Source organism: Phaethon lepturus, unplaced genomic scaffold, assembly GCF_000687285.1.
Source record: "Phaethon lepturus isolate BGI_N335 unplaced genomic scaffold, ASM68728v1 scaffold1971, whole genome shotgun sequence".
NCBI lineage: Eukaryota > Metazoa > Chordata > Aves > Phaethontiformes > Phaethontidae > Phaethon > Phaethon lepturus.
The window spans coordinates 47527-65731 of NW_010515320.1; the positions used below are offsets into that span (position 1 = coordinate 47527).

Genomic DNA, 18205 nt, shown 5'->3' on the forward strand with positions numbered 1-18205 from the left:
GCGGCGCCTGCCAGGGCAGGGCACCGCTGCAGCCGTCTGCTCTTCAGGCACGGCCCCTGCAGACGTGCTTGGAAGTAGGTGTTTTTGGTAAGGTGACAGACGTGCTATGGCAGTACGGGGTGCTGGTCTTCAGCCTTCTGCTTTTCTTCACCCGGCTGCAGGTCTCTGGGCTCCGCTGCTAACCAAGGTAGCTCACGCTGCGGTTTGGCTTGGTCCTGCTGCTCTGTGGGGCCAGCTCCGTCTGGGGAGCCAGGGCAGGTCACTGTGTATTTTAGGGTCTCTGGGAGAAGCAAGTCTCTTGTTTGCATTCCTGAGGGCAGTTATGATTTTAGGCTTTTTTAGGGGGACGTGTAGAAGTAGCTGTGCACACATTGCAGGTCATGTTTCCCAGCAGGGTTGGACTTCTGGGTGGGCTCTGGCAGATTTTTTGATGTCCCAGATGGCATCCTTTGGTGGGAATGCCTGTGGGACCTCTCCTCTCTGCCCCAGTGCTGGCACTTACGGGTTTTCTAAGAACATAGAACCTCTGTCTGTCTGATTTTGTGAGAATTTCCAATGAAACCAAAAGTTGCTGAGGGAGGGGATAGACAGACATACAAGAGCACATCCCCAAAAAGTGTGACAGCAAAGTTCACATTGCTCTAGGAAACATGGTTAAAAATAGGCCCCTAATTCATTCCCACAAATACTTTCAGGCTCAAAACTCTGGCAGAAGTTTTATTGCGGCTGTCCAGGCTGGAGCCCAGTGTGTGGCCCCATGCCCCTGTCCCTCTGAGCTCTGTGGTTGTAATGTAATGGTGTATTTTCTAATATTTGCATGCCTCTTGTGAAGTTTCCCTCAGCGTTTTTCAAGGGGAGGGTGAACATGTGTGCTGCCCTCTGTTATGAGATCCTGAAGTGCTGCACTTCCAAGGTCTCCTCCACGAGGAACGAAGCCTCTGCTCTTCTGTATCTCCTCATGAGAAATAACTTTGAGTTCACCAAAAGGAGAACATTTCTGAGAACACATCTTCAGGTCAGTGACTGGGGAAAAGGTAGAGAGCAGGACACCTTAGATTTAATGAACAAATGCATCAATATAACTGTGTCACCTCCTATCTGCAGAGGATCTTGTCGTTGTTATATGGACAAAAATCCTCTTGATTTCCAGGCTTTGCCTAATTCCTGTTTCCAGTGATTAGCCCAGGGCCCTTTGGGTAAAATACACTGCCATCAAGTACTCCAAGCTATGGAGTTTTTGGAATCACAGACACAAGACACATCTCTGCCCCAGAGGCTGGCTGGGATGGGTGGAAGGGGAAGCAAAAAGAGCTGCTTTTGAGGCAGGAGGAGGGATTTTCCTGGAGCTACTTTTGTAGCATTGTGTTTTTGAAGCAGTAGGGCAGATGAACGCTCTCTGGGTTGTAACGAATCATGGAAGAAGGTATGTAATACCCAAACAGGGATTTGTATTATGATTGTTATATTGTTAATTCTGTGAACTTGTTGTTCAGCAAAGCAGTTTGGTCCTCTGGGAAGTATTTGTCCTTGGCAGATGTGACAGCAAACCCACAACAACCACCATTGCTTATGTTGTGGGAAAGACGTGATGTTTTCCTATGAGCTTTTTACTTAACTGTGACAATAAAACTCCTCTATTAGGGCTCATTTAAATAAAGCCCCTACTCTGTCCCAACAGATAATAATTGCAGTGAGCCAATTAATAGCAGATGTGGCACTCAGCGGTGGGACGAGGTTTCAGGACTCCTTGCTCATCATTAACAACTTTGCAAACAGTGACAGACCTATGAAGGTAAGTTGAAGACATTAAATCACATCGTGTGTTACCAGCCATTAATGCAAGACTGGGGACACACTCAAGAAAACCATGTTTCAGGGTAAGGCTAATGATTGGAACTATTATATTTATAAGGTCATACTAGGCTGTGTTTGCTCAGTAAACAAGTATTATGCCAACAGCAGTAGGGCTAGCTGCACAGGCAGGTCATGCTCCATCTGTGAGGCCTCAGACCAAGAGGAGGGAGCTCTGCAATTCAGGTTACACGTTGCAAAGTGTGCTGCTTGCAAGGGTGTCCAAAGAGCTTTCAAAGAACTTCCAGCTTTGAGAGGAATCACAAGGGAGGGTCTTTTACTTCTGTTGCCTGATGGTAATAATTAGCAGGAATTAATTTTAATCAATTGAGTGTCAGTAATATTAAGAAAGCCCTCTTTCATGGAGATTAATGGTTGTATTTCTTTGGAAAATGATTGTCTGTCTTTGCACTAGAATTAACAGCTTGTACCCAACCCAGTGAACAATATGTCATCACTGCAGCTTGCTCCATTGCACACAGTGTAGCTGCCAAGGTAGGATAGAGGAAAATGGGAAAAGTTTTTACAATTCTGTGATTATCCTGTGACCTAAAGGCGGAATGGGAACCTCAAATAGGTGTTGAATTGTGCTACAACAAAGTTGTATTTAGGATATACCTGGCAAAAACCTTGGTTCTCTTCTGCACACAGATGTTTATAAAGGTTTCACTGAGCCGTGCTTTGCTGATCATATTTTGCATCATGAGACCATCATTATATCCAGTTTAAGTGCAAGAATACAAGAAAGATTTCAATACACTGGAGAGGATGCTGGGCACAGCCACAGAGATAGTTAGGGAACAGGAGCCCAAGGAGAGGGAACATGAGCTGGGCTCATCATGGAGAAGAGAAAGCTGCGGGGAGACCTAACTGCTGCTTTCCACTACCGAAAAGGGAGGCTAGAGAGATGAGGAGATCAGGCTCTTCACAGAGGTGTGGGGTGGCAGGACAAGAGGCAGTGGGCACAAGTTGCTACCAGGGAAATTCCAAATTTACTTAAAGAAAAAATTATTTCCCAAGAATATGGTGCAGCCCTGGGGCAGTGCGCAGAAAGGACGTGGGATTTCTGTCCACAGAGATTATAAAACTTGGCCAGACAAGGCTTGCTGTAACTCAATAATGGCCCTGCTCTGAGCAGGGGATCAGACTGCAGCCTGATTTCTCTATTTATTACATTCCTGTGGTGGGAAGCTCTACAAATGCCTTTGGTGCTTTAGGAATTGAAGAATGACCACATCAGAGATTGACAAGCCGGATGTTGAATGAAATGCAAAATACTTCAGGCATGGTTTATGGTCCCATCCTGGGACATTCACATGCACGGAGCACTTCTGTCTCGCTCTCACACCAGCTCCTCAGGATGCCGAAGTACTTGCCTCACGGTAGCATGGGAACAGCCAACCTGGCATCCTGCACATGACCAGGAGAGATTGGCCCTGTGCACGCCCTGACTGAACCGCCTGTAATTGCGTATGAAATACTGTACACTGTATGCAGTACGAGTTCAATAAGTAAAAGCTATGGTTAGTCTTCTCTCCTCTGTTCTCGGCGTTTTCAGGCTGGCAGTAAGTGGATTGTTGGCTGAAAGTGTAGCAAAGACTTTGGCAAAGCCTGGAATACCATTTATTTCTGTATTTGCTTCTAATTAGATTTGTTTTGTGTCAGGCAACTGCTTTTCCTTCCGAAGTCAAAGATTTGACAAAGAGAATCCGTACAGTGCTTATGGCTACTGCTCAAATGAAAGAACATGAAAAGGATCCAGAAATGTTGATAGATCTGCAATACAGTTTAGCCAAATCTTATGCAAGTACGCCAGAGCTCCGGAAAACATGGCTGGACAGTATGGCAAAGATACATGTAAAAAACGGAGACTTTTCGGAGGTAACTCATGTAATTAAAAACATGATACGCAACAAAACAGCTGTACAGATGACATTTTAATTTTGCCTTTGTACTTTGCAGGCAGCCATGTGTTATGTTCATGTAGCAGCCCTCGTTGCAGAATTTCTGCACAGGAAAAGTAAGTGTGCACTGTTTGGGAGGCACAAGGACGAAGACGCAGTGATGGGCTTTGGGGGACCAGAATATTTTTAAAGAGAAGTTTCTTTTGATTTGGTAAATGATTATTTTAGAAACAAGCTAAAAAGGAAAAAAAAATGCAGTGGATAAAGCTAGAAGAAGATGAGTATTTTTTAAGAAAGGAATCCAGTTGATCACACATAAGCATTTACTGGGCTGGCCAGGTCTGCTTAGGCAGTCATGTTGGCACGTTGCTGAGTGAAATAATAACTTGACACATCATATCCCAGCTTAAATGTTCAGTTGTATTTTACATTAGGAAATGTGCTCACAGGGGAAGCCCATGTTAAAAACTGGCTGTCAGTTTGTTCATCAGAAGTATCACTATAGGCAGTACATAAGACTATAGAATAAAGCAGTCAACATTCAGTTAAAAAATGAGACTGTAGCCTAACTGTACAAATATGTAAAGAACAATCAGGAAAAAAGAGAGTGTTGTGGTTTAATGCAAAACAGGAAGGAAGGATAGACTTGTGTGTTCTCAAGTAACACCACTTTGCAGGTTTTCTTTTAAATATGTGTTCCACAGTTTGATATATTGACCCCATTTCTCATTTCCATGTAAGGGAGTAATTGTTGAAATGGACACTTATTTCAGAAAGTTAAGGCTGCATAAAAGCTGATTATATGCACTGCCTTGGCTGGAAAGGTCTTAAGTGCCTTGCTCAGGGGGCTTGGAGTCCCTCCAAATTCTGTACTTAACTGTGCTTTCTGCTAGGTGTGTACAGTCCTGTTCACTTACCACCCAGCTCTCCAGTATCCAGCAATAGCTTTCTTCTTGCATCTTCTGTGCAAAGATACACCCTTGTCCTTCTCTCTTGACTTTCAGCGGGCTGCAGCCCATTAGGTTGGTCAAAGATGACTTCCAGATAGCACAGTGGGAAATCTGTAGTGCTTGGTGTTGTTACATACTAGGAATGACTCCCATGGCAAATAGCTGGGGAGGTTCTGATGTGTTCAGTCTCATACTCAGCAAATCAGTAGCAAAAATGGGAGTCAGGTCCCCTGCTACTTGTAGGACTTCGCTATCTGCTAGACCGCTTCCCTGGCCATTGAAGCATGATGCATTTGAGATACGTTATTATACCAATCCATTTGCTTTTGTCTGCTGCAGAACTCTTCCCCAGTGGATGCACTGCCTTCAGGAAAATCACTCCCAACATTGATGAAGAAGGTGCAATGAAAGAAGATGGTGGGATGATGGATGTACATTACAGTGAGGTGAGGTCCTGTAGTATAGACTACATGACATTTGATAGCTGATTAGGATTTAGACTTTGTTCGTGTGAGCTCTGTCAAATTACAGTTGTGCACTGGCATCTGTAAGGAAGACTGTTCCATGGCAATTTCCCAAGAGAAATCTGCATTGAAGGCTTTTCTGTGTACAATTCAGATAGATAAAACTGGTGTAAGTTCTTAGTTCCTTTGAAAGGCTTTTCTAGCACTGAGACTGAAAAAGCTACACCACAATCTTTGCCTGACACGTTATGCAAATGCTAATTCTGCCAGCACAGGGCAGCGCAGCATGGTATTTCCAAGGAGGGACAGAATGCATGTCAAGCTCTGCCAAGCGAGAGGTCAGCTTAGGTTCCCATTGAGTTATGGCTGTGCTGCAGGACACTGCATTAACAGAACAATCCAGAAACCGTAGCAGGGCACTGAGGAAGTGGAGTGGGTAGATCCTCCCATGAGTCATAAAGTCTCACAATTACTTCTGCACCATCCCTGTACAACTGCATCGGGTGGGCCACATGGCCGAGTGAGGTGGCCCTGCAGTCCAGCTGCCCAATTGCCCGTTCGTCAAGCTTAGGCTAAGAGGATCCTTAGCATCACTTCCCATTGCTATTTCACATGTGTTCCTTGGACATGTTTCTTAGATACATACTTCTGACTTCCTGTGCTGTCATCTCCATACTCTCCCAGAGTTTTGGCATTCTCCTGGGTAGGCAGCTAAATAACCAAGACATACTTGCTAGCTATCATGCTAATGATTTACTAAGAATGAATGGACTTTTGAAAAACAACTTGTCCTTTTTTTTTTTTTTTTCCCAAAAAATTAGAATACCTTTGGAAAGGCCAGGAACACACAGCATTTAAACTCATGTAACTGTGGCTACTTATCATAGAATCATAGAATAGAAGGAACGGACTTTTAAAGGTCATCTAGTCCAACGCCCTGCAGTGAGCAGAGACATCTTCAACTAGATCAGGTTGCTCAGAGCCGCGTCCAGCCTGACCTGGAATGTTTCCAGGGATGGGGCATCTCCCACCTCTCTGGGCAACCTGTGCCAGGGTTTTACCACTGTCATTGTGATATATCAGGACCTGTTACAGTATCTGAAGTTAAAATGGTTTTATCTTTTAACTTTGACTGTTATTAATAACACTTATTTGGTGGCTCTCATAGGAAGTCCTAGTGGAGCTGCTGGAGCAATGTGTAGATGGCCTGTGGAAAGCAGAGCGTTATGAAACAATTTCTGAAGTTTCCAAACTGATCATTCCTATTTATGAAAAGCGACGTGAATTTGAGGTAGGCATGTTGAACTGGTTTGCATATACCAGGTAATTTCCTAGATCACTGAGAAAAAAACAGGAGGCTTTTTTATTTTTGAAGTTATGAGTTAAGGAATTGGTATCAGTAAAGCACACACTGCACTTCATTGCTGGTCATGAAACAACTTAGTGAAAGCAATGGTCTGGAGGGTAAAATTATTAAAGCTAAAGACACGAAAGACTTTAGTGAATAATTCCCACCTTCCTTCCCCTCAAATAAAGCTGTCGTCATGCCATATGCTCATCAAAGCCAGATTCTTTTTGAGACTTGAGCATTTTAAGGGTTAAAAACAGAGTGAGAAGTGTTGAAAGAAAGGACTAGAACTGCAGGTAATTCAGTGGCAAGTGGAGAGGAAGGAAGGAAGCTGTTACCAGCCCTCTGCCTTGCTCCTTCCCAACACCTGCTGTGACCCACGCTTCCTGCTTCGGCAAGGCTGTTGCTTGACTGCTAAAGAGCGCTTCTCTCTCCCTCCCTCCCCCATGACCCCTTACACGTACCCCAGCTATCTAACTGAAGCTAGGGGAAGCCTTGATCTGTTTTTTCATCAGAAGGCTGTTCTTAATCAGAAAATAATTTCTGGGTAAAATACTGCAAGCTTTTCTACTCTTAAAGGCTCGGTCAGGGAACATGCTGAGACAGGAGGCTCAGCGTTCTCGCTAAGGATAGCGGTGTTATTGCAGTCTGCGGTGCCTCTTAGACCTGAAGCTAAGCATGTGCTTAAGACGGAGGTTTTTCAAAGAAAATTCCATGAGTTCAACCTCTTTAGAAATTCAAGTTTGAATTCCCCAAAGGATACTGAGATATACTGTTCTGATATCTCAGTAGCTTCCAGTGTTAGCTAGAACTTCCTGCTTGCAAAATTCTGCTTTAATGAAGTCATGATTTGATTTCCAGAAACTTACTCAGCTGTACAGAACGCTTCATGGAGCATATGCTAAGATATTGGAAGTAATGCACACAAGGAAGAGGCTTCTTGGAACCTTTTTCAGAGTGGCCTTTTATGGGCAAGTAAGTATATACACCGGCTCGCCAGCTACCCCTCGCCGGGCATCCTGGCCCCTAAAGCTGCTGCTCTGTCAGACCTGAAGCCAAAAAGCCTGCTAGTTCCTCTGGTGCAGCCTCTGGTGCATCTACGTGAGCGTTTCGGTATTGCACCCTTGAGGTGAGGGCTTGTGTCTCTCTCCAGGAGCACTCGATTTCTTATAAAGTTTATGATTCTGCTGGTGGGCTTTTCATAAAGCACCTCAGCAGTTAGGAAATGGCTTAGGAGTTCAGAAAACACCGGGGGGGGCGGTAATTATAGTTATTGTAAGTTACACAAACACAATTTAGTGTGTATAGTATATAACCAGTAACAGTATATAGCAGTATATAAACAGTAGCAGTAGCAGACATTTTCTTTGACAGACAGTTGCTGCTCTCTTCTAGATTCTAGCAAAGTAAAAGGTTATCAGAGAAGCTGGAGGCAAAATCTGTATCAGTGTTGGTTACATACTTGTAGAGATAGCTGGTATTTTTTGTTAGCTGAGGTAGTTAGAAAAATGGACAAGATCTGGGGCTGAGTCCCAAATAGGAGCATGATCCTGTCATATCTGATGACGTCTTCTGAGCATGAAAGCAATTGCAGTTCTATTTTTTTTTCTAATAAAATGTGTTACCACTCATCTCCCTTGTGTCTCTGACATATCTGCTTCTGCCCTGTGGACCCATAACCATGGGGGAGATGCAAGACCCTTCTTTAGAAAGTATTATGTAAATGTTATTAGCCCTGCCTTTCCTGGTTCCTTCTTTTAGAGGAGATGATGAATACCCCTGAAACCATCCTGGGTTTGTACCTTGGAACACTGCTGTCATTACACACACAACATATTGGAGCATTGACTTCAGTGGCAGCAAACGTACATTTTATTTTTGTCCTCATCTTATCTTCAGCTTTGGATATGTCAAAAGTAAATAAGATTAGTAGTAGATAAAAGGAAACAACTGCTAGCTTGGTTTTCTAGAAGCTGTAGAAGTAACTGGATCAGCCCCTAAAAATTAAACTATTTAACTTATCATCCTGACAACCAATACTTAATCCAGTTATGCTCTTTAAAGCTTTGCCAGCTTTACATGCCAGCTACATGGAGAGTTTTAACACTGTGTCACAACTTCTGACTGGAACAGCTTGCAAAATCGTGAAGTTTTCATGCTGTTCCCATTACAGGGAGGACTGGTGATGGAGGCACGACCTTTAATGCAACTTTCTCCTTATTTACAGCAAATACACCCAAGTTCTGCCTCCCTGAATACAAGAGGAATCAAAGCAGGGGAAACACGTTTCTTTCTTGATTGCTTGAAGTCCTTTTCAGCCTACACAGAATTCTCTCTACACTTTTCTTGTGGCTCTGCTGTCAGGGCTTCTTCAACATATGTGCCTTGTTTTTGTAGTTTTTCTCCTGCTTGCCTCTTTCCAACCTTTCTAAAAGTCAGCCACTCACCAAACCCCTCTCCCACTTTGTTTAGATTCCGCACTGGTCATACTCAAGCCTTTGTGCTCAACAATGACATGTTTGTGTTGGTTGAGGAATTTTGTGATTTTTTTTTACACAATTTTTGAAGGAACGTATTAAACAGGCCAAGTTCAGTCAGACTTCATGCAAGCCATAGCCTTCTAAACCTTCTTGACTTTCTGAAATGTTAGTAGAAAGTTGCTTTCAAAGTCACAAATCTAGAATAAAGTTTTCCAAGTGAAGAAACTCAGCTTTTCCTCACTACTTGTTTGTGATTAATGCTAGACTTTCTTTGAAGAAGAAGATGGGAAGGAATACATCTATAAGGAACCCAAGCTGACGGGCCTCTCAGAGATCTCCTTCAGACTCCTTAAACTTTACGGAGAAAAATTTGGGTCAGAGACTGTAAAAATTATCCAGGATTCTAACAAGGTAGAGTTAAACTGCATGAACAAGCTAACGAAATGCTTTTAACAGTGAACATCAGGGCCACATACTAGAGAATGCACTGATGAGTGTGACAAAAATACCAGTTGTTTTTTAATACTGTGCAGGGCTGCACTGCTCCATTTGCACTGCTCTAAGCACTGTGCAAATGGAGCACAGAAGGCTGAGCTTTGCTCTGTGGAGCTGAAGATGGGAGATGACAGAGCATCCCTTCCTTCTGCCAGTAGGAATGGAGGAGTGAGCCCTGTCTTCTGCCCTCTTGCAAGCACCTTGCTTCCAATTGCCCCTTGCGTCCCCATGCTCCCATGTGGACACGTTGCACAGCTTGACAAGTTTTGGTGCTGATCTGGCTCCCAGCTGGAAATAAATTAATTGGGAATTATGAATGGGAAGTTGCAATCCACATCTGACTGAGCCCTGTTGTTGGGAGGCGTTAGGAACCAGCACAGAGGAGCAGATGATTTGAAGCGGAGTTACTTCTTGTTGCTCTGACACTGCAAGTCTAAAAGAAATCTTCTGTGCCCTTGCAGCCATAGCTCCTTCCTTTGCCTATTGAATACCCATTTATGCTCCCTGCAAGGGCTGTTCACACCCTTAGGTTGCAGCTGTGGGTATGTCTGGGTTACTAAAGACAATACTGGCGGTCCCAAAGCTCCCTTCATGCAAGCCCGCAGATTTGCGTGCCACGCACAGCACTGCATGAACACTAGCTCATGGGCTGAAAGCATTAAGGTCAGATAAGAAGGACTACGTAGCCCAGACATGTGCTGCATTGGGGGATAAGGTGATACTGTTACGTTTTCCAGATGCAGCTTGTTTAGCCCCAGATGAGGTATTTCTTGTGCCACACCTCATTGTCTTGTGTGTCTGCTAGCGGATGGTCTAGACATCACACCTGAGGTCAAAGGGAGTGTTTGTGTGTCATTACCTGCATGCAGTGGGGCTGGGTCAGCAGGGAGTCAGTTTAAATCAGATACTGGTAGATAAATTAGCCAATTATAAGTTATTAAACTTTGCTCTTCTAGTGAGTAACCCTCTTTTTTCACAGGTCAACGTTAAAGACCTTGATCCGAAGTATGCCCATATTCAAGTGACTTATGTGAAGCCCTATTTTGAAGACAAAGAAATCTCCGAAAGAAAGACTGAATTCGAAAGAAATCATAACATCAACAGATTTGTATTTGAAACTCCTTACACTTTATCTGGAAAAAAGCATGGCAGCGTGGAAGAACAGTGTAAAAAAAGGACCATTCTAACTAGTAAGTACAGGCATCTGAACATGAGACATTTTGTATCAGCAACTATTTTTAGACTATTTTAGCTCATAAAAATATCCCAAAAGAGTCAGAAATTTTCTCAGCTACTTAATCAGAATTGTGATACAATATTCTGGTTGGGAGGGGGAATTAACCTTATATTTTTATGTGAGATTTTTTACAAATTAATAAATCATGCTGGTAAATTATAGCCTTGTTCAGGATTTCACACACACGGAGTAAAACCCTGAGGGCAAGGATCTGCCCATATATGTTCTATGAAGAGTACTCCTATTTGCTGCATGACTTTTCAATCGATAAACTTCCTGTGCTGTTTCTGGTAGCTTTGAACTCCTTTCCATACGTAAAGAAGAGAATTCCAGTCAATTATGAACATCAGGTTAATTTAAAACCAATTGATGTCGCTACTGATGAAATAAAAGACAAGACGGCAGAGCTGCAGAAACTCTGCTCTGCTGGTGATGTTGACATGATCCAGTTGCAACTCAAATTGCAAGGCTGTGTTTCTGTGCAGGTAAGGCTTGATGTCTGTTCAAAATTACATTTATATACACATCTCAGAGTGAGTCATCTTTTCACGACACAACACATTTACTTTCCAGAAATCATTAACTACCTCATTTGCAGCCCTGCGGCCATCAACCCAGGCACAGCTTGCCCTGCTGCACACAGTGGTACATTAGCGGGTGGCTCATGGTAATAAGCATTTTGTCCAGTGATGTTTACATTGTCAAGTCCAAGTGTAATTGCACATTAGTTGGCCAAGGGTGAATGCTGAAATATACTTAACTCTTGAAGATTTTACTGTAAGTATCAAGCACAAATAGCCTTTTTGTGAGCCTGACTTCTCAAGCTGGATAAATGACCGTAAGACTCAGACCATACTACTTTTCCAAACAGAAGTAAGAGGAGAGTATGAGGAAACAGATTGCATCTCTCTTTTTAGCTCCATTTATCTTTTGCTCTTACAAAAAATAGATAGAAAAACTAATACTCAGCTTTTTTGAAACTTCAGGTGCCTCCGGTAATATTAGTAATGCAGAGTTGGTGGCATTCAAATAATATGCTAATGTTGGTGTGGTGTTTTTTTTAAATTGTTATTCCCTTCATAACTGCCTTTAGCAACTCAACAGGAGTTCTGGCATAAATTACTTTTTACTTCTTTGGTTCTAGGTTAATGCTGGTCCCTTGGCCTATGCCAGAGCTTTCCTAAGTGACAGCCAGTCCAGCAAATATCCTACTAAGAAGGTGAATGAGTTAAAAGAAATGTTCAGGTAAGATTTATGATGTAATAAAAACTAGCTATCTGGCTGGAACATGGTACCTGCTTTGCCTATATTTTTGTCTCTCTCCAAAATCAGCAGATCTTTGAATGCTTAGATGTGCCTTGTAAAGATCTAGATCTCACAGAGTTGTGGGTGCTCAGACATATGAAAAAAGCCAATGTAACTATATATGTCAAGAGTTCCCAAGCTCAGGGCTGTGATCTCCATGGGGAGATTTGCTTAACACCTGCTTCAACAGTTTGTGTGGGTATTTCAGATTATCATGTGAAGAAAGTACATTTGAAAACCAGAAGTCTGATAGTCTTATGTTCAGTGATCATTCATACTGTGCGTTGTTTCCCAGTCTTTCCAAAGTGATTTCTTACTATATGTTGATGAACTTGAGATATTTTGAAGCAAATCCTTTCCCAGTTTATGGAGGACCATCATTCTTGTTTCTGTTGCTAACTTGAAACTATGTGACTTGCATGGGCATTTTTCTAACTCCTGTCCCTTAGGGTAGGTTTCTACCTCTCACTTGAAAGTGTCACCCAGGATATAATCAGGCATCTCCTGCTTCACCTCAGGATGATGAGCTTTTGCCACACTATTTTCTGAACCTCCTGCATTCATTACTGGGTGCTGGTGACTCCCATTTTGCCCATTGGTCACTGTATGGAGAAGGCAGCATTTGTGCCAATCCTATTTTCCTTCAGGGTATTGAGTGAGTAATCTACCAAACCATGGAGCAAATAAGAGAACAATCCCTGAAAACCCGTGATGCATGGATGCGGAACAAAGGGAAGGCAGTTTTACTTTCCAGCCTTGCAGTGTAGCCAGGACAAACACAATCTCTGTTTCATGCAAAAAATCCCAGCCATGCTTCTGTTTTTATTGTAGTCTATAAAAAAGGAGAAATACGTGTGTGAAATGAAGAAAATGAGTAACAGTAACCAAGAAATATTACAGCTCCCCATGATCTAAATTTCTTCTGGGAGGGTGCATCTGCTGCTAGCAACTTGACCTCTCAAGCACACGTGCTACATCACATACATCCAGATCCGTCAAGCCCTGTATGACTGATTTCCCCTCTCTGCCTGACCATGGCCTCCCTCTGTTTTGTGACCCTGTGTGCAGCTGGTTGGGCTTATCTGGGATCTGCAAGCTGTGTGCGGTCCTACAGGTTGGGGTGAAGGTGTGAGACCACTGTATGTATTGCGCTGCAAGTGCGCATGTCCCATCTACTGAGGATCCAGGCTCAAAAGAGCTCCAGCAGAATGTCCAATACCTGTGTTGCAGCCCCTCCCCACTTCCTGATTTATTGTGCCAGGGATGCTCCTAGAATGTTACGTGTGTCCCAAATGTTGGAGAAAAGGTGGGGGGGAAATTATATTTACCTATCTGGTTGTTTGGTTGGTTTGGTAGAAGACTGGGCTAGTCTAATGCCCAAGGTTCACTCCTTTCCTCCCCAGGAAGTTTATACAAGCCTGTGGAATTGCTCTGGAGCTCAACGAGCGGCTCATTAAGGAGGATCAAGTGGAGTACCATGAGGGGCTGAAATCAAACTTTCGGGATATGGTGAAAGAGCTTTCCGACATCATCCACGAACAGGCACGTACTGCATGTCAGGAGCCCGCAGAGGTGGTTCTCTCTGCTTGAAAACTAGCTAATGCTGAAAACTGTCTGAAAACTAACTGAAAACTTGATCTCTCTTCATGTTATTTAGCTAAACATAAAAAGGCGAGTAACTGAACGTGAAAAGTAAACAATACGCTCGGTGGATTCCTAAAACCAGTTTCTCTTGACTGAAAGTCTCAGCCTGGTGTTGGTATGCAGCGTGCTTCAGGGTAGAGTCTTCACTGACACACACTGTTAGTTCCCTGGCTGCCATAGTCATCAGAAATCCTGTGACATGTTTTGCCTCATGTTTTCTACATCATAAGAATCCTGTGATAAACCACCAGTCAAAATTCTCTGGCAAAATTTCCGTTTCCTCAGTTATATCCAGGGGTTTTTTTTATTTTTCATTAAAGGATGTTTTCTTTTAATTTTGGCCTAATGCCAATGTGCTATTTATATGCACTGTTAAAATATTTTTGCTAATTTATCTGACCTGTGCTTTAATGTTTTCTTGGATCTTTCTAGGAAAATACATTTGAATAGTAGCATCAGAGAGGAGAGAGATTCAAAGAACAGTTGCACTTCTACTGAGTATCACACTGTGAAATTAGGCAAAAACTAGCTTTCTGAAATAATCTCCATACCTCTGCTCTTTAATTTTGCCTTCATTATGACAAAAGACAGCTCATTGTAGATGTAGAGTATCAAGCACATAAAAAGAACAGTACATACTGCATTGTGATTCATAGTACTTGGAATTTAGAAGAATGCCTTCAAAATCTCCCAGTTATTCAACATACAATCCATGTGTGACTATTAATTAAAAATGCAGCCTTTTAAGTCACTAATGTATATACTGGTAAATTCCATAATAATTTGAGCAATTGTTCAAACTAGTGCAAAAATGTGCAAGAGGCAAAATAATACAACTGCAGCAGGCTGGTATTTGTAAGTTAGGTTTATTTACAATGAAGTAATGCTTATGGGAATTAAACAAAGCCTTGTTTTGAAAGAGTACAATATAAGTTCAGGGAAACGTGCAGTCTCATGATGGGGCTGAATTCTGTTGCAGGACTATAAGGGAGGATCCATTTGAGAGTGACTGACTGCTGCATCCCCTTTACTTTTGTTAAGATTTCCCTGCTATTCTGCTCATGACCACCATTTTCTTAGTGTGCAAACTACTAATTTTACACATTTGGCGCACACATTTTTTTCATGTACATTACCTACCATGTATACTCTGCTGCTGAATTTTGTTCAGAGATGTTCGTTCATAGGAGTTGCCACCTGCTTAGTCTAAGCTGTTTGCAAGTAAACCTTTCCAAGACATTTAATTTGCATGCAGCTGCTGGAACTTTTGTGGTTTCTGAATTCTGCAATAGTCAAATCAAAACCAAATCACTCCGTTCTGCACCGCCGCAGTACAATAGTTACAACTATCTTAGAACAAAGAAGCATTGTTAAAGCACACTCCCTATTATCTTGATAGATTTACAAATCCACTGTCGTGTTTTCTTTGCTTAATGAGCAAAATACTACAGGAACTGAAATGTCAAAGTGAAGAGCTCCCTGGGAAGAATATACTGTTCACTTTCTTCTTGTATTAGATCAAAAGGCAGCTTAAAAGATCATGTTTACCATGATCTGTTCTTTATGGTTGTACAATATTATGTAGATGACTGCTGACTTGAACTTTGTATTGCCATCAAATGACCTAAATGTCTAACAAATTAAACTTAATGGAACATGTATTCCTCTTCTGCAAAATTACTCAGTTAAATATAAAAAGTATATTACATTAACTTAACGTTCTCATTGCAAATAACATATGCTTTTCTAAATATTTTCAGTGCCCCAAAACAACACAGGCAGTGCACTTAGTTTGAGACCGCAGGGCAGATGGGTAACTCACTGGGTCAGCCTGTGACCTGTCTACAGATCTTTTAAGTTAGGGAAATGTAAAACCAAAAAAAAAATGGTGAACTGCAGCTGAGCAGGTACAGGAAGCCTCAGAGTAGGCAGAAAACTGGATGTCCAAGAAACTGTTCATGATGGCCAACGATCTCAGTTTCACTGATGTAAATTCAGGCTAACTAACTTGTTGACTGCTGAACCACAGGGTGAAAAACAAATACAGAGTCAGCTCTGGAGCAGCTCTACCACTGCAGTCAGATCCTGTGCTCTAAGACCATCCTTCAGGTTTTAAAGTACAAACTCTTGCCACGTGGCGGGGATGTAGTTTTTGCCGTATTTAGCTGCACGTACTACAAATGCTTACCAAAGAGACTATTAGAAATCTGTTACTGCTAAGATACGATAAAAATTTGCTGTATAGAGAATTGATTCTTTCCTATACCGGATGGTTGTAACTAAAAATTATCTATTAATACACAGAATGGTATTAATGAATACTGCAGCAAATGCTAAATTACTCTTTCTCATTTCTTTGTTATGCTGCCTTTGTGAAACAGCTTTGAAGACAAGGTTGGGTATCTCTTTTGCATACCTTTTTAAACAGCTTGATTATAATAACGAACTGCTACTTTTACTGAATTTGTGACTATTTCATTTTGTCTAGATCTACCATGAAGATACAATGCATTCGCCGTGGATGCATGACTCCCTACATGTCTTCTGTGCAATCAGCGGAACATCTGGTGATGGAAGTTACTGTTCACTCAGACCCACAGCTGAAACATAAATGTATCAGTCAAATTTTACAGAGCTTTCTCAGGAATACTTGGAACTGTACACAAGATGTTTAAAAAAGAAAATCCACGATAAGCAAAGATTCAGTTGGTTTTTTTCCCCAAAAAGTTGCCATGCTTTCAAACAGGGTGCTTGCTTATTTTGCCGAGCAACATTGAAAGTGCCTGGACGTTGCACCACTGTGCTTGTTTTCTACTTTTTTTTTTTTTAAGCTAAACATATAACAGGACATGGGAAGGCAGTTATCTAAGTATGTATTGAATTGCTGAACTATGAATTGAAATGATAATGGTACCATGTAAAGTTGTACAATGGAATATAATAAAATGTAAAACTACTTTGTAAATAGAAGGAGCATAGGGTATATAGAAATTAGTATGATATCATATTTGCTGCTGAAAGCTTTGTTGGGCAGGGAACATGAAGGAGAAATTGTAATTCTCACTAGTAAGAGACTTTCCTCTTCTAAAAAGTGACTTGGGGGTCCAGATGCTCCTGTTGCGCTCACACAATGAAAGTCACCTCACCCTAGTCTGGAGTAACTAAAACCTAATGCAGAAATTATAGTTTTCATACATCCTCTGAGCAGATAATTCTAAAGTAACCTCCATGAGAGCTGAGCTTACTGGAGCTAATTTCAATTTGGGCTAATCTTTCACGGCTGCAGGAGGGCAGATCGTACTCACTGAGGACAACCCAAGAGATTTGTCATTTGGTAGGAGTTTTTCTCTTTACCGCTCATGGTCTCACACAAATATAAACTCCGAGGACACCACAAAATGAGTTGGGAATTATAAAGTGCTTTAACACCTTTTAGAAAAAGTCTAATAATCTGTGAGATGTGCTTTAAAAAAAAAAAAGTGCAGCGCATCAGAATAACTCATACAAAATTGAGTGTTTTTTTTAACATCATATGACATGCGTGTTCCCTCCTGTGAAACAGATCTGTTTTCTGAAAGCCCGTTATTTTTGTCTGACAGATGGTTGGAGAAAATGTATTTTCCAGAATTCTTTTATTCCTTCTTCTCCCCAAAGATTTAATACATTATCTCTGCCTGTTTTTAATAAGACACTTTCAGATGCAGGAAGAAGAAAACAGATCAGTAATTCTTTTATCTAGCAGCATTTTTAACATCCATGTTATTTAAAATCCCATCAGTTGTAAATATGGTTCCAGTAGTTCATATGGAAGAGTGGGGGTTTTAAGGATATGTAACAAATGCCGTAATAAAAGGACTCTTCCTGGGTATTTAGCTCAGCTATAGTGTCTATAAAATTTTAAGCTTCTAATTTCTGTAACAAAAATTATCTTCAAATAGTAACTGGACCACATTTCAAAATGCTTATTATGCATGATTCTAAATACCTAAAATTAATTGTCTTCTGAGAAAATAATGTTGTGATCCGTAAATTCACCCATTAGCTGTTGCAAGCAAAATACAGATGTGCCTATGTAACAAACAGACCACATTTCTGCTTGTATGTGCTTTTATGCCAGGCAGGCTCTAAATTTATCATAGCAGAAAGAGGAAGAGAGACTACTAGTTTTAAGTATGGTTACTACCTTATTGATTTTCATCTTTCAACAAATAATATTTAAAGGCAGATGGTGAGAGTTTTCCAAATTACTTTACTAAAAGGTGGTGAAGCTGTTTAATAGTGGATACATTACAAGATTTTTTTTGGAGCTAGTCTAACTCTAAATATCAGTACTAATGGCATATCTTGAATACAGTCAGCAATGATGAGATGTGGACATCCAAAAGCTCTTGCACTACAGGTCTTTCAAATGCTACAGCTAACCTAATAGTTCTCCTGGAATCGCAGTAAAATTCTTATTCAGGTTTTTTGATGTCTTTAATGTTCTGAAATAACATTGTTGGCTGAATTTTCAATTGCTATTCCTTA

General features: G+C 41.5%; 1 protein-coding gene across 1 annotated transcript in view; it reads left to right on the plus strand.

Moving 5' to 3' along the window:
* The window catches only part of DOCK11 (dedicator of cytokinesis 11), a gene marked incomplete at its 5' end in the record, with an annotated part of 63753 nt that extends 47447 nt beyond the window's left edge, over positions 1–16306 (plus strand). Inside the window, 13 exons of the mRNA XM_010295688.1 lie at positions 833–1015; positions 1679–1792; positions 3517–3732; positions 3814–3871; positions 5045–5151; positions 6338–6460; positions 7379–7492; positions 9262–9408; positions 10472–10682; positions 11024–11214; positions 11874–11974; positions 13438–13576; positions 16167–16306. Of these exons, the coding sequence (XP_010293990.1) occupies positions 833–1015; positions 1679–1792; positions 3517–3732; positions 3814–3871; positions 5045–5151; positions 6338–6460; positions 7379–7492; positions 9262–9408; positions 10472–10682; positions 11024–11214; positions 11874–11974; positions 13438–13576; positions 16167–16289 (1827 nt within the window). The remainder of the gene's footprint in view (positions 1–832; positions 1016–1678; positions 1793–3516; positions 3733–3813; positions 3872–5044; positions 5152–6337; positions 6461–7378; positions 7493–9261; positions 9409–10471; positions 10683–11023; positions 11215–11873; positions 11975–13437; positions 13577–16166) is intronic.
* Between the last annotated feature and the right edge of the window lie 1899 nt (positions 16307–18205).